Genomic DNA, 14,585 nt, shown 5'->3' on the forward strand with positions numbered 1-14,585 from the left:
ATGGAGGATGAGGAACCTGATCAGATATTGAGGGTGGAGGGTTCTGGTTAAAATGACTTAGCAGGGTTCTTGCTAAAACTAGATTTTACAAGTAAGTGTGCAAGTGGGCCTCGGAAAGGTTCAGGAGCCTGACTAAGGTTTGGTTAAGCAACAAAGTCAGTAAATAATTTAGATCCTTAAGTGCTAGTATGCTTGTTCAAAAAAAAGCACTGTCATTCATTTATAATCATTACTCAGCATTACTCTTCAAAAAATGGACAATGAGGGCTTCCCTGGTGGCACAATGGTTGGGAGTCCGCCTGCCGATGCAGGGGACGCGGGTTCGTGCCCCGGTCTGGGAGGATCCCACATGCCACGGAGCGGCTGGGCCCGTGAGCCATGGCTGCTGAGCCTGTGCATCCAGAGCCTGTGCTCCGCAACAGGAGAGGCCGCAGCGGTGAGAGGCCGGTGTACCGCAAAAAAAAAAAAAAAGGCCAATGAGAGAAGAACAATGTAATATAGTTGTAACTGAGCTTAAACTTGAAAAGGCTTGATTTCTGAATTTAGGTTCAAGCTGTTTTGTCACAACTCAAGAAAAGGCATAAAAGTTTTTTGACATTATCAAAGAATATTGTGAACAGCAGTAAAAACTGTAGCTTAAATAATGGTTGGGGCTTCCCTAGTGGCACAGTGGTTGAGAGTCCGCCTGCCGATGAAGGGAACATGGGTTCGTGCCCCGGTCCGGGAGGATCCCACATGCCGCGGAGTGGCTGGGCCCGTGAGCCATGACTGCTGAGCGTGCGCGTCTGGAGCCTGTGCAACGGGAGAGGCCTCACAACAGTGAGAGGCCAGCGTACCACAAAAAAAAAAAAAAAAAGGTTGCTTCATCCTTTTAAGGGAATATGTGGAACTTACAAAATGTCACGTTCCAAAGTGAAGTTGCTGAGCAAAAAAAAAGTGCTCTTTTCAACTCGATTAATGCTGCCTGTGCTGTCACATGGTAAATTCCAGGCACCCCTAGGAGCAAAACCTGTATCAATTTCTTACAAGAAAACAAAAAATAGACCCCAAAGCTCACTCCCTGAAAGTTGCAAAGTATCATGACACTCTAGTTTATTAAAATGAAATGTAGATGATACCCTAGTTAACTACTACTTGAGCTATACTTACACCTTAGGTAAATACATCAATGAAAAAGAACAGGAATATTTGAAGGGCAAATGTTTTATTTACACACTTATTTAAATACTTCTTTTCCTCAACTGAGTACTTACTGTAATACAGAATACAACTGCTTTCCCCCTCTCAATTGGTATCTTGTTAAATTATACATATGTGTAATTCTATACATCTTTATAACAAGTTTGAGAATGAGATTCAGTAACACTGCCATACCCCTCAAAAGTGCCAGCAAATGGGTGCAAATATTACTGAAATTCATACTACATATTAAACCACATGTTTTCACTTGCATGTTACTGTTAGGATTGGAAGAAAAAAATGGTGAAATTTACTGCAGAAACTCTTAATAGATATAATTTAATATAATATATAACATAAACATATTTTTTACTCACACTTGCATAATTGTATAATTTGTTATAAGAATTAAAAATCAGAGATGGTAAATGTAGTTTTCACTGATTCCTTGATTGTTTAATTTATGCTTACTTTCTAAGCTCTTTGTGCATTTATAAATTAACTTTTTCTGTGATCTTTTCTCTAAAAACTTTATTATCACTTGCAGAACATGATTGGCATTGTTTTTTTTAATGGGAATTTATTCTTCCAATTCATTCAGATTGGTGGATTTCTCCTCACCATAAATTCTCTACTTAATAAGGTTTATCAAATATTTAAAGTTTTCTCAGATTCATAAGTGAATATTACATATGAATTTTCTGATGTAAAATAAGATTTGACTTCTGGGAAAATGCTTTCCTACATTTGCTACATTCATAGGGCTTTTCTCCTGTATGAATTATCTGATGTCTGAGGAGGTGACACTTCTTGATGAAGGCTTTGCCACATTCAATACATCCATAAGGTTTCTCTCCTGTGTGAATTCTTTGATGAGTAACAAGCACAGAAGTGTTGCCAAAGGCTTTGCCACACACGATGCATCGATAGGGTTTCTCTCCTGTATGAAATCTAGAGTGTTTATAAAGGGATGAACTATACCTGAAGGTTTTCCCACATTCCTTACATTCAAATGAGTTCTCAAGTGTATGTGATTTCACGTGTTGAGTAAAGGAGGAGTTCCAGGTGAATGATTTTCCGCATTGACCGCATTCATAAGGTTTCTCTCCAGTGTGGAGTCTCTGATGGACCATGAGTTGTGCTTTATGTGTAAATGCTTTCCCACAATCACTGCACACAAAGGGTCTCTCTCCATTATGTATTTTCTGATGAGTTGCAAGGTGAGCCTTCCTGCTATAGGCTCTCCCACAGTCGTTGCATTCAAAGGGTTTTTTTCTTGTATGATTTTTTTCATGTCTAATAAAATGAAACTTCGTTTTGAAGGCTTTCCCACATTCACTGCATTCATAAGAGTTTTCTCCAGTATAACATCTATCACAATTAAGTAAGTCTGAAGTAGGTTGCAAACTCTTCCTATATGACTTACATTTATATGATATTTTTCTTGTAGGATTAAGACTTGTGCTCATATTATAACCATGAAGTCTCTTCACAGTCAGAATTTTATTGAACATGAACAAAACTGAATTCAAAAAATTGTCTTTGCTTTCCTGGTGCTTGTCTGATTCATCAATAAGTGGGCAGTCAGCTTCTAAAAAGGAGTACAGTGAAACATTCCTAGTTAATCTTTGCCATCAACGGTTATAGAAACATATATGATTCCAAATCTAGTCTCTCATTCTGAAACAAATCTGTATTTGCCTTGATCCTGAGTTTTAAGAATAAAACTGCTAAAGAGGAAATGGGAGCATAGAATGACAATGAGAACAGATGGCTTAACTTGTGACCTGAGGAAAGATAGTAAAATAGCACAAGGTACAGTAAGGAGGGTACAAAGGAAATCAAAAAGTTGCTCAATTGCTCAACAAGGGCATATGGGTAGCTCACAGAATGATGAGAGCCCACTGTAGAGATGTGATCAATGGACCGGGTAGCCAGGGGAACAAGAGACAAGGGAGTTAAGGGAAAATATCAGAGGGAAAACTAGATTTGGAGAAGGGAGATCAGAATCAGGGTCCTTACTACCTAATTCCTCGATTACCCAGATAGAATAGCTCCTTATTTCCCTCATTCATATCTCTTTTTCCTCTTGATCATCTGGCACAATGTCATTTCCCTTCAGGAACAGTTTTCTATCTCCAACCCTCTAACCTCATCCAAACCACGGCTGAGACATATCTGTAGACAGGGCTCCAACACTACTACAGCTGGGATTCATTCTTACACGTACTTGTAAGCCCAGGAACACAAAGGTCTAGCAGGTCATTCGAGGGTGTGCTATTCTTAGCCCAAGCACAGATTCTATCTACTTGTTACCATTTTTATTCAGGCTAAGTTTTGATATATGACAAGTACTGCTTTTACATCCTCTTTCAATCTGCCTAACAAACTAGTCCCCAGAAAGCCTCTTTGCCCCTGAAGTCACATTTTTAACTCCTAATCTCAAAACCCTATAAATCCCCAATCCACTGTTCCATTAAAAACAAAAAAAAATTAGGGAGGGGGGTTATAATTCCCCACTCGTGAATTTCCTTCCATGTGGAGTTACTACAATACCCCTAGCCTTTTGCTTCATGCCTTATCCTCTGTGGAGCTGGCTGAGTAGTGGGCTATAGCCATTAATACACATTTCTTTATTGAGTGGTTCTAAATGTGGGGACTGGGTTCCTGTCTTCTTTCCTCTCTACTTCAACCAATGAGAAGCAGCATCCTGTGTTACCTTGGCCAACAATAACCAACTGAAAAATCCAGGGTAATCAGCCTGGTGAACAAAAATATGCAATACAATGAATTCACTCATGGTATCTAAGCATGCACTACTCTAGCCCTCAACAAACACCTACTTCTGTTCCAAGGATTCTAGATTCTAAATAGCTACAATCATTTGCTCATGTTCCTTCCCCACCTTAACTTGCCCTCCTTCATCCTCTCTCATCCTATCTAGTATTTAGATATCCTTTAGGGAGGAGCCATTGTTCCATGATCTTAAAAAAAAGGCTCCTCCAGTCTTTGCCTACTTTAAACTTTAGGCTCCATTTTCTCTGAACTTCTAAGACAGTCATCACTGCTGCCTAAACCATTTATTTTGACAACTAACTAGATTAAAACCACAATGTTACTGTGCATTGAACAAATGTTCCACATTCATCAAATTTTAAAATATATGGCTATGTTTTGCCTTTTCAACTACAATTTACACACCTGGAAAAACAATTTTTTTTTCTTTATTTGAATGCTTCTCAGGAAACATTAAAAAGCCTTGTTGAATGAAAGGATAAGAAACATCCCTACAATCCCTGACTTTACAAAAATGAATTAATTAAATATTCATTGAATGTCCATGATGTGCTCAGCTATGGTGTGAAGAAAAAAAATGATACTGGACTTTCTCTTCAGGGAGTAATCATGAGAAAACATGCCTTAAAGCCACAGGTTTGTTGTTTTTTTTTAAAAAAAGTCTTAAAAGCCACAGGATTAAAAAAAAATCTAAGATAGTATAGGTCAAGTTTTCGTTGACAGAGCCATAGTAGAGTTGGGATGGGAATTCAAAGAAGGCAGAGATCAATGTAGGCTAAAGTTACCATGAAAGAGGAGAAAACTGAATTTAGACTTCATAGCATGCTGGTTTTGAAACCGAGTGGGGCCTTGAGGGGCTCCCAGGCACTGAAACCATGAGGCCTGAGCGCTGAGGCCTCCTTTTGTCCACCATTTCTTCCAGGCAAGACTCCAGCCTCCATGACCATCCCTGAGTTCCAAAGGGTGGATTTGAACAGTTGCTAATCAAGGGAGGAGCAGCTAAGAAACCACCTTGAGGAAGGATTAAAGGGACCAGAGAAGCTCAACAAGATTAAGAGAAGACAATCTGAGACTGAGGGAGTGCAAGCCCTGTTTACACCCTAATCTTGTCAGGACCCCACCTTTGAACCCCTGTTATAAAGCCCTTAATCAAATCCTCTGGGGGAGAAACACATAGTTTTTCAAGGCTGAAGCCCAGTGTGTCTCCCTTTGCCTGGCAAAGCAATAAAGCTATCCTCTTCTACTTCACCCAAAACTCTGTGATTTGATTCAGCATTGCTGTACAGAGAGGCCGAGCTTTCGGTAATGGTTTTAGTTAGATGGAGCACATCAGAATCAAAAGGACTAAGGTGGAAAAGAAAACTGTGTACAGAGGATGCTAAAGAGTCTAATTGCATGGAATAGGGAAAAGATGGACAATTCTGGATAAACATGGGATCACATACAGAGGGATAAGCCATTTAAATACCATAATACAGGTGATACAGGAATAACATGTTTGTCAGAAGAGTGACAAGCAAAATGAAATAATTCAGATAAATCTTGCAAGAACATCTAAGATAAACCGGAAAGTAGGCTGGAATTGGCAATGTAAGTATTTACATAAACAGCCAAGATACCATATCAGGAGTTAAAATTCATTTGTTTTATGCCAGTAGTAATTGGGGTTCCAGGGAATCTAAAACACATTTAATTGGTATCTTAATCATTTGAAACATACTTCTTTTATGGACTCTGTGCAAAGGGAAGATTTTATTTTGAGTCAGTCTTGGATAAACTAATAGTTGAAATTATAGGTAATAAGTCACAATAGTATTTAAGGAGAAATTCTTAAGAGAAAAAGCCAAATTGCTTACCACAGTGATTTTGTGACTACAGACCAGGAGACCAGTCACTACCTTTTATTGTAAGGATAAAGGTAAAGGGTTGAAGAATATTAAAAATTGGTTCCTATGATAAAACAGACAATAAGGTCAGGTAGGGTAAAATTAAGGGAATGGAAAGCTGGTGAGGCAAAGATGCTGGGGATGGCACAAAATAAATAACTGTAGTCTTTAGAGTGATGAAGTTTCTGGGGGAGTTACTGTGGACAGAATTTCAGAAGATGGAAGAGAAGTCAAACAGCAAAGGGTGGATAAGCTGTGAGAAAGGGTGAGGGCAGATTAGTGAGGAACTAATTCAAATAAAGTTGGAGGACAATTTCCAAAAGATATCAATATTATCAAGTGAAGCAGAAAGATGCACTAGAAGGTAGATACCCCAAGTTAGCCATAAGACTAAAGATGAGCAAGGTAGGGTACACAGGGGGAGTATATGCTGCAAGAAAAGGAACGAGTTTTTTTTAAAAAGGAAAAAAATTAGGAAGAACGTGTTATAAAAGTTTTGAAATAAAAACAACTAACATATGCTGAACACTTACTGTCTGCCACTACATGAAGGGTTTTGCTTGTATTAACTCATATACTCTTTACAAAAACCTGAGGTAAAGTCATATTATCCCCATTTTATAAATAAAGTTGTGCTACAAAATAATTAGGTTAGACAGAGGTTGGTGGAATAAGACTTCAAATCCACATAATCTGACTACTTTATTAGAAACAGATGTATGGAAAGATCTGCCACCATGTTGAGGAGGGAAGAAGAATGAGGATTCTAGGGACTGAGAGAACCAACAAGCACTTCGATGGAACAGGCAGCGCGAGGAGCCAGAGCGGAGAGGAAGGACATCCTCCCACACAAGAGCTGAGAAACAGAAAGAGCGGCCACATGGAAGAGTGGAAGTGAAGGTGTCACCTGGGGATCTGAGGATGTTGTGTCAGGTGTACCCAGTCACTTTCAAAGGTGTGTGGTTTTAAGAGGTGCTTCCTGAAAAGTATTTCAGAGGTGCCTGTCCCTCACTCACCAACTGGGATCTCAGTTCCAGAGACTCCCATCTACCTGCTTTCTCTGACTCACCTGGAGAGCGCCAACGTGGGTTCTCTCCCTCCACCATCCATGGTTCTTGTCCTTGCTCCACCTTGAAGATCACTATTGTTTTGGTGACTGGACACCCTGTTCATGGGAAACAACACAGAACTGGGGACAAAGTGCTAGGAACAAATGACTACCTCCCAATTTGGGTTTGCCTCCTGGAGTCTTAGGGCCTGTGAAGATGACAGACAAGCTTTAAACAGAAAAGACCCTTCTTCATTTGGGAGGCAGAAGCATTAAACAAATTATCTGATCCCCAAAGGGGATTAAGAATCTTTGACCACTAAAATTCAGGGACAAACTTACTAATGCTTCAGAATGTTCACAGCTTTCGCAGGTTTTAAAGGAAGGGCACTATTAAAACATAATGAGTTACACTGAAAAGTTACCACCCACTGTCCTTACCCATTGAGATGAGGTTTCTAAAGTTCTCCAACATCACATCCCAATACAAGGTTCTCTGATCACAGTCAAGCAGCTGCCACTCCTCTGGGGTGAATTCCACAGCCACATCCTGGAGTGTCACTGATCCCTGTAATAGTACATGGATCTTCAAACTAAAGTGTGCATCATTTGGGGACTTGTAAGGGAATCATGGCAGCCTCTTAGGATCATATCATGTTCATTGCTGAGTTTTCAGAAAGTAATGTATGATAACTACTGTACACCTGATTCAGAAATATACTTTGTGATAGAAACAAAAATTATATTAAAAATATTCAACTAGTGCCAGGATAATTCAATGGGGGAAAGAATAGTCTTTTAAACAAATGGTGTTGGACCAACTGGATCTCCACATGCAAAAAAATGAAGTTGGACTCCCTTCAGCACACACACCTCACATCATATATAAAAATGAACTAAAAATGGATCAGAGACCTATGTGTAAGAGTTAAAACTAGAGGTGACCCTTGAACAACTTGGGGTTAGGGGTGTCAACCTCTCCACAGTTAAAAATCCACATAACTTTACAGCCCTCCATATCCGTGGTTCCACAACCACGAATTCAACGAACCACAGGTCATGTAGTACTGTAGTATGTATGTATTGAAAAAAATCTACATATAAGTGGACCCACACGGTTCAAACCCGTGTTGCTCAAGGGTCAACTGTATATAATTCTTAGATGAAAACAAGGGAGTAAATCTTTATGACCTGGGATTAGGCAATGGTTTCTTACACATGACAGAAAAAGTATAAGTGACAAAAGAAAAAAAATAGATAAATTGGAATTCACCAAAATTAAACATTTTTAAGCTTCAAAGGATACCATGAAGAAAGTGAAAAAGACAATTCACAAAATAGGAGGAAATATTTGTAAATCATATATCTAAAAAGAAATTTGCATCTAAATTATAAAAAGAATTCTTACAACACAACAATAAAAAGAAAACCCAATTTAAAAATGGGCAAAGGATTTGAACAGACATTTTTCCAAAAACAGATATGGTCCATAAGCACATGAAAAGATGTTCAACATCATTAGTAAATACAAATTAAAACCACAATGAGGTATCACTTTATACCCACTAGGATGGCTAAAATCAAAGGCAGACAATGATAAGTGTTAATAAGGATAGGGAGAAACTGGAACTCTCATACATTGATGGTAGAACTGTAAAATGGTGCAGCAACTATGGAAAACAGTTCAGGAGTTCCTCAAAATGTCAAACATAGAGTCACCATATGACCCAGCAATTTTTCCTAGGTATATACGCAAAAGAATTGAAATCATACATCCCCCCGCCAAAGAAAAAACCATACACAAATGCCCATAGCAGAATTATTCATAATAGGCAAAAGTGGCAACAATATGGGTATCCATCAACTAATAAACAGATTAAAAAAATGAGGTACATCCATATAATCCAATATTATTCAGCAATAAAAAGGACTCTACAACATAGATGATCCTTGAAAATTTTGTGCTGGGTGAGAGAAGCCAGTCACAAGAAATCACATATTGTATGGTTCCATTTGTATGAAATGCTCAGAATAGGCAAATACATATAAACATAAAGTAATTCAGGGCTGGGGGAAGGAAGGAATGGGGAGTGACTGCTAATGGATATGGGGTTTCTTTTGAGAGTAATGAAAATGTTCTGAGATTAGTGGTGATGGTTTCACAATTATGATAATATACTAAAAATAACCCCACTAAATTGTATATATTTTAAAGGGGTCAATTTGTAATATGTGAATTATGTCTAAAAGTTATTTTAAAATATTACTTATATGTTCTTCATTCATTCACTCATACAATAGTCAATGAGGACATACCAAGTACAGTACTAGAGATAACAAAAAATAAAATTATTACTGCCCTCAGAGATCTTACAATCTATTAGACACTGCAAAACAAACATGTAAAGGTAATAAGATGTTAGAGGGGCTATAAGGTTAATACGCCAGACTCACATAAGCATAATAAAATAGAAAAATACAGATTTTTTTTTCTGCGGTATGCGGGCCTCTCACTGTTGTGGCCTCTCCTGTTGCAGAGCACAGGCTCCGGATGTGCAGGCTCAGTGGCCATGGCTCACGGGTCTAGCCGCTCCGCGGCATGTGGGATCTTCCCGGACTGGGGCACGAACCCGTGTCCCCTGCATCAGCAGGCGGACTCTCAACCACTGCGCCACCAGGGAAGCCCCCAGATTTTTTAATATGATAAAATACATCCTCTCAACCATAAAGTCAAAATCATGTTTAACTTAAACTGAAATTAAAAAGGCATGTGGTAACATGCCTACTGCAAAGAGATAGTTAAGACCATATAAAGCAGGTGTCAGCAAACTACAACCCACAGGTTGACTGCCTGTGTTTGTAAATAAAATGTAACTGGAACATAGTTATGTCCATTTGTTTACTTCAACTACAAAAGCAGAGTTGAGTAGTTGCTACAGAGATTATATGGCCTTCAAGCCTAAAATATTTACTATCTGTCCCTTTAAAAAGTTAAGAGAGGGACTTCCCTGGTGGTCCAGTGGTTAAGACTCCTCGCTCCCTAAGCAGGGGGCCTGGGTTCAGTCCCTGGTCAGGGAACTAGATTCACATGCTGCAACTAAAAAAGCCTGCACGCCACAGCTAAAGACCCTGCACACGGCAACGAAGATACCACATGCCACAACTAAGACCTGGTGCAGCCAAATAAACAAATAAATATTAAAAAAAAAAAAAGTTAAGAGACTAGGCAGGGTTTACCCCAGGAATGCACAGATAGTTCAATATTGGGAAATGTATTAGAAATTCTTTAAACTGTTATATTAAAGAAAAAATATATTATTTTATTGACAGGTATAAAAAAATGATATGAGAAAAAAAGTTCCCAATTTATGAAAACAATCTTAACAAGCTAAAAATCCTTAACTTGATTTAAAAAACAAAACAAAACAAAAAAACAACTATCGACCAGATTACAAGAGGAAACAGTATGACACTGGAAGCATTCCCACTAAAACTGGAACAAAAAAGATTTTGGTTAGAAATTACATTCAAAATTACAGTTACTAGAAGTCCTGTCCATTGACATAAGACAAGGAAAAAACATGGAGCCTACATATTAGGCAATAAGGGACAAAACTCCATTTGAAGAGTATATGATGGTCTATCTAGAAAATCTAAGAATCAACTAAAAAACTCTTGGACTTAGTAAGAGTTCTGTAAGTTGACATAAAGTCAAATAGATAAATCCATACTTTCCTCTACACCAGAATAGCCAATTAGAAAATATAATGAAAAAAGATCCATTCCATTCTCAATAGCAACTTAAACCATATGTAAGAATAAACATCATAAGAAATGTAAAAGAATAACCATAATAAACCTATAAAACTGTAATGAAGGACCAAAAAACAATAAAATGAAGAACTCACAAATAACAAATGCTGGAGAGGGTGTGGAGAAAAGGGAACCCTCCTACACTGTTGGTGGGAATGTAAGTTGGTACAGCCACTATGGAGAACAGTATAGAGGTCCCTCAGAAAACGAAAAATAGAATTACCATATGATCCAGCAATCCCACTCCTGGGAATGTACCCGGACAAAACTATAATTCAAAAAGATACATGCACCCCTATGTTCACAGCAGCACTATTCACAATAGCCAAAACATGGAAACAACCTAAATGTCCATCGACAGATGAATGGATAAAGAAGATGTGGTACATATATACAATGGAATATTACTCAGCCATGAAAAAGAATGAAATAATGCCATTGGCAGCAACATGGATGCAACTAGAGATCATACTAAGTGAAGTAAGTCAGAAAGAGAAAGACTAATACTATATGATATCACTTATATGTGGAATCTAAAATATGGCACAAATGAACCTATCTACAAATCAGAAACTGACTCACAGACATAGAGAACAGACATGTTATTGCCAACAGGGAGGAGGGGAGGGAGAGGGATGGACTGGTAGTTTGTGGTTGATAGATGCAAACTATTACATTTAGAATGGATACACAACAAGATCCTAACGTATAGCACAGGGAACTATATTCAATATCCTGTGATAAACCAAAATGGAAAAGAATATGAAAAAAGCATGTCTCTACGTGTATAACTGAGTCACTGTGCTGTACAGCAGACATTGGCACAACATGGTAAATCAACTCTACTTCAATTTAAAAAAATGGAGAACTCACTATTGAAAAGTTATGAATTCTCTCCAAATTAATCTAAAAGTGTAATGCAATCACAATAAAAATACGTAACATACCCCCTTATGGACCTTGACAAGCTGATTTTTAAATTCACATGGAAGAGAAAATGCTCAAGAATTGCTGAAGACTCTGGAAAAGGAGCAAGGTTTACTTATGGATCCAGGTGAATATTAAAAAAGATATGTACCTGGACTTACAAATTGAGTTCATATAGCACTTCTTGGCACTATGTTCTCTGCTTATTCTAGGGAACACTCTAAGAAAGTCACAGGAGGGACTTCCCTGGTGGCACACTGGTTAGGACTCCACGCTCCCAGTGCAGGGAGCCTGGATTCAATCCCCAGTCAGGGAACTAGATCCCAAATGCATGCCTCAACTAAGAGTTTGCATGCCACAACTAAGGAGCAGGCGAGCCACAACTAAGGAGCCCGCCTGCTGCAACTAAGACCTGGTGCAACCAAATAAATAAATAAAAATTTATAAAAAGAAAGTCATAGGAAGACTGATGTTATATTCATCACAGGATTGTTAGTGTCAATATTGTTTACAACACTATCTCTATGAAAACCCATTGTGGGAATCCCCTGGTGGGCCGGTGTTTAGGACTCGGGCACTCTCACTGCTGGGTCGTGGGTTCAATTCCTGGTTGGGGAAGTAAGATTCCACAAGCCTCGGGGTGCGGCAAAAAAAAAAAAAAAGAAAAAAAAAGAAAGAAAACCCATTGTAAGATATTTTCTTCGGAGAATTGTGCCAAGAAAAAATTTACTTATCCGGGGAATTGTTCTGCTTTATTCTCAAGGACAAAGCCAGTACTTTAAAAGGTTGGCTATCCATTTTCTATGATCACCAGAAAGACTGGGTATACATATGCAGCTCCAGCTAAGTGCAGACCCTATAATCTGGATATCAACTTAGCACTTTTGGACCTGATCTATTCAATTTACGTTTTCCCTGACTATACATTTCCTTTTTATTATGTGGATTTTTTTTTTTTTGGCTGCGCCGCACGGCATGCAGGATCTTAGTTCCTCGATGGAACCCGCGCCCCCTGCAGTGGAAGCACGGAGTCTTAACCACTGGACCGCCAGGGAAGTCCTTATATGGATTTTTTAAGAGATTTAAATAGCAATAAATGGATGCCTTACCTCTAAGTTGACCATTTTTGCAGCTCTTACACAGAGATCTATGAAAGTAGAAATGGGGAAGAGAGTAAAGACATGAGAAACACCAGGACTGCAGTGTAGAACCCTGCTCTGTGAAAACAGAAGCACACACACTGCAGTCTCAGAAAATGCCACCCAGTGGGAGAACGACATTTCTAGCAAGTCAGAAAAGTCTATATTTTATAAGCAATGATCTCTGTGTTATTAATATATGGAGCTTAGATAAGTATCTTGTACATTTCTGTCCTACAGACCTAACAGCAAGTCGTTAACCTTTAACCCAGTGACTTTTTTTTTTCTCCCAGAAACGTATCCTAAGTAAATACAAATACTTGTATCCTAAGTAAATAATGAATGAGTTAAAAGGATAACTAAAAGCCTGACCTCCGAAGCTCAGTATCCTTAGAAGTCATTCCTTCCTGTGATTCTCTGGTCTCTGTTCTGTAGCTGGAGTAAGAGATCTCAAATAGGTTTCTTGAGAAGGCCGGATCCAGGGACCCGGCGGGGGGGGGGGGGGGGAGGTGAGGATTTTTTTTAAGCTGGAGTCTTCAGTTTAGACTCTAAATCTGTTTCTCTCTCTCCCTCTCCCTCTCCCTCCCCCTCGGAATTCACCATCTCCTATGAGCCCAGTCTAGGCTTTTTGAAATTCCAACCAGCACTGCTAGGGCCCTAGAAAGGCTAAAATGTGCAAGATGGACCCCCAGCTTTATTTCGTCTTCACTGGAAAATCTGAAGATTCACCAAGAGATCCTTAAAAAAAAAAGACACACCGAATTTTACTCAGCATACATTACTCAAATATTTCAAAAGGAAAATATGTCCAACGCTTTGTTTTGCAGGTTGTTTTCATCTTGCGAAAAAAATGAAATTTGAAGAAAACTCATCTGGATTTGAATCTCAGATCTTCTATTATACTGAACTGTTTGTGTCTAGGCAAGTTAACTTCACCTCTCTCAGCTTCAGTTAATTCATATGCAAAATTCGGATGATTGTTGTGATAATACCCTAAGAGTGCATCGAAGTTTCTCTAGAATCGCTTTATTCCTAGATCCCTTAACATGGTTTAATTTTAAACCATTGTAAATGGTTTTAAATGGTTCTGGTAGGACCAGCTGCGCTCCTGTAATCAGGGAAGGTGTAGTTTGATGCACAGACTTCTACATAGTGTCCTTTACTTGCAAGGGCAGGAATGCAAACTGAGCTTGCTCGAGCCCCACCCGGGATCTAGGAACCCTCTGAGTGGCGGTCGGGCCCTTCTCTTGCTTTCTCTGAACTACTCCAGAATTGGACAGGACCCACACACCCAAACACGAAGTCACCGCACGTGAGAGTTTTAAGGTTTTTCAGTTCAGTAAGCCAATAAACCGGTCCCTTTCTTCCCGCCCTTCCCTTATGTCCCTCAAGTTCTGCAGAGTCATACCTGCCAGTCTTTCACTGCCACACTCCCAGCTCCGACTCTAAGCTGGAGATCAGCTTACGGACATCTCCCAGATCTGGGCGAAACCCCGACTCTCACTTCATACAGTGCTGGTTGGAAAATTACAGACTACAGGCTACTGCCCCACTGCGCGTGTGCGGAAGTAACTGCCCACCCAGAGATTCCCAAGTTCCCCCGCGGTGCAGGCTATTCATCGGGCACTACATTTCCCATAAGGCCCATGGAGCTCGTTTCCGGAATGCGTCACATGCTCCCGCCTCTTTGGGGGGAGATTCCTGGGTATCTCTGGGGCCGTTTGGAGAGACAGGGTCATTTATAAAAGGGAGATGTATATATCCTTTTTGTTTAAAATGAAAGACATCAGCTTTTTT

General features: G+C 39.2%; 1 protein-coding gene across 3 annotated transcripts; it reads right to left on the reverse strand.

The window, feature by feature from the left end:
• Window positions 1–1,201: 1,201 nt before the first annotated feature.
• On the reverse strand, window positions 1,202–14,318 carry ZNF684 (zinc finger protein 684). 3 transcript variants are annotated; one of them, XM_082856591.1, is made up of 5 exons: window positions 14,197–14,318; window positions 12,759–12,796; window positions 7,351–7,477; window positions 6,931–7,026; window positions 1,202–2,770 (listed from the first exon to the last, which is right to left on the reverse strand). In XM_082856591.1, exons 2-5 carry the CDS (start codon window positions 12,771–12,773, stop codon window positions 1,866–1,868), a joined length of 1,143 nt encoding a protein of 380 aa, XP_082712717.1. In that variant the 5' UTR covers window positions 12,774–12,796; window positions 14,197–14,318; the 3' UTR covers window positions 1,202–1,865. The 3 variants fall into 3 exon arrangements, with proteins under 3 accessions (XP_082712717.1, XP_082712718.1, XP_082712716.1); XM_082856592.1 differs by lacking the exon at window positions 12,759–12,796; XM_082856590.1 differs by lacking the exon at window positions 14,197–14,318 and having other exon boundaries at window positions 12,759–14,153.
• Window positions 14,319–14,585: the final 267 nt, after the last annotated feature.

The sequence above is a fragment of the Leucopleurus acutus genome, assembly GCF_964270905.1.
Source record: "Leucopleurus acutus genome assembly, chromosome: 2".
Taxonomy (NCBI): Eukaryota; Metazoa; Chordata; class Mammalia; order Artiodactyla; family Delphinidae; genus Leucopleurus; species Leucopleurus acutus.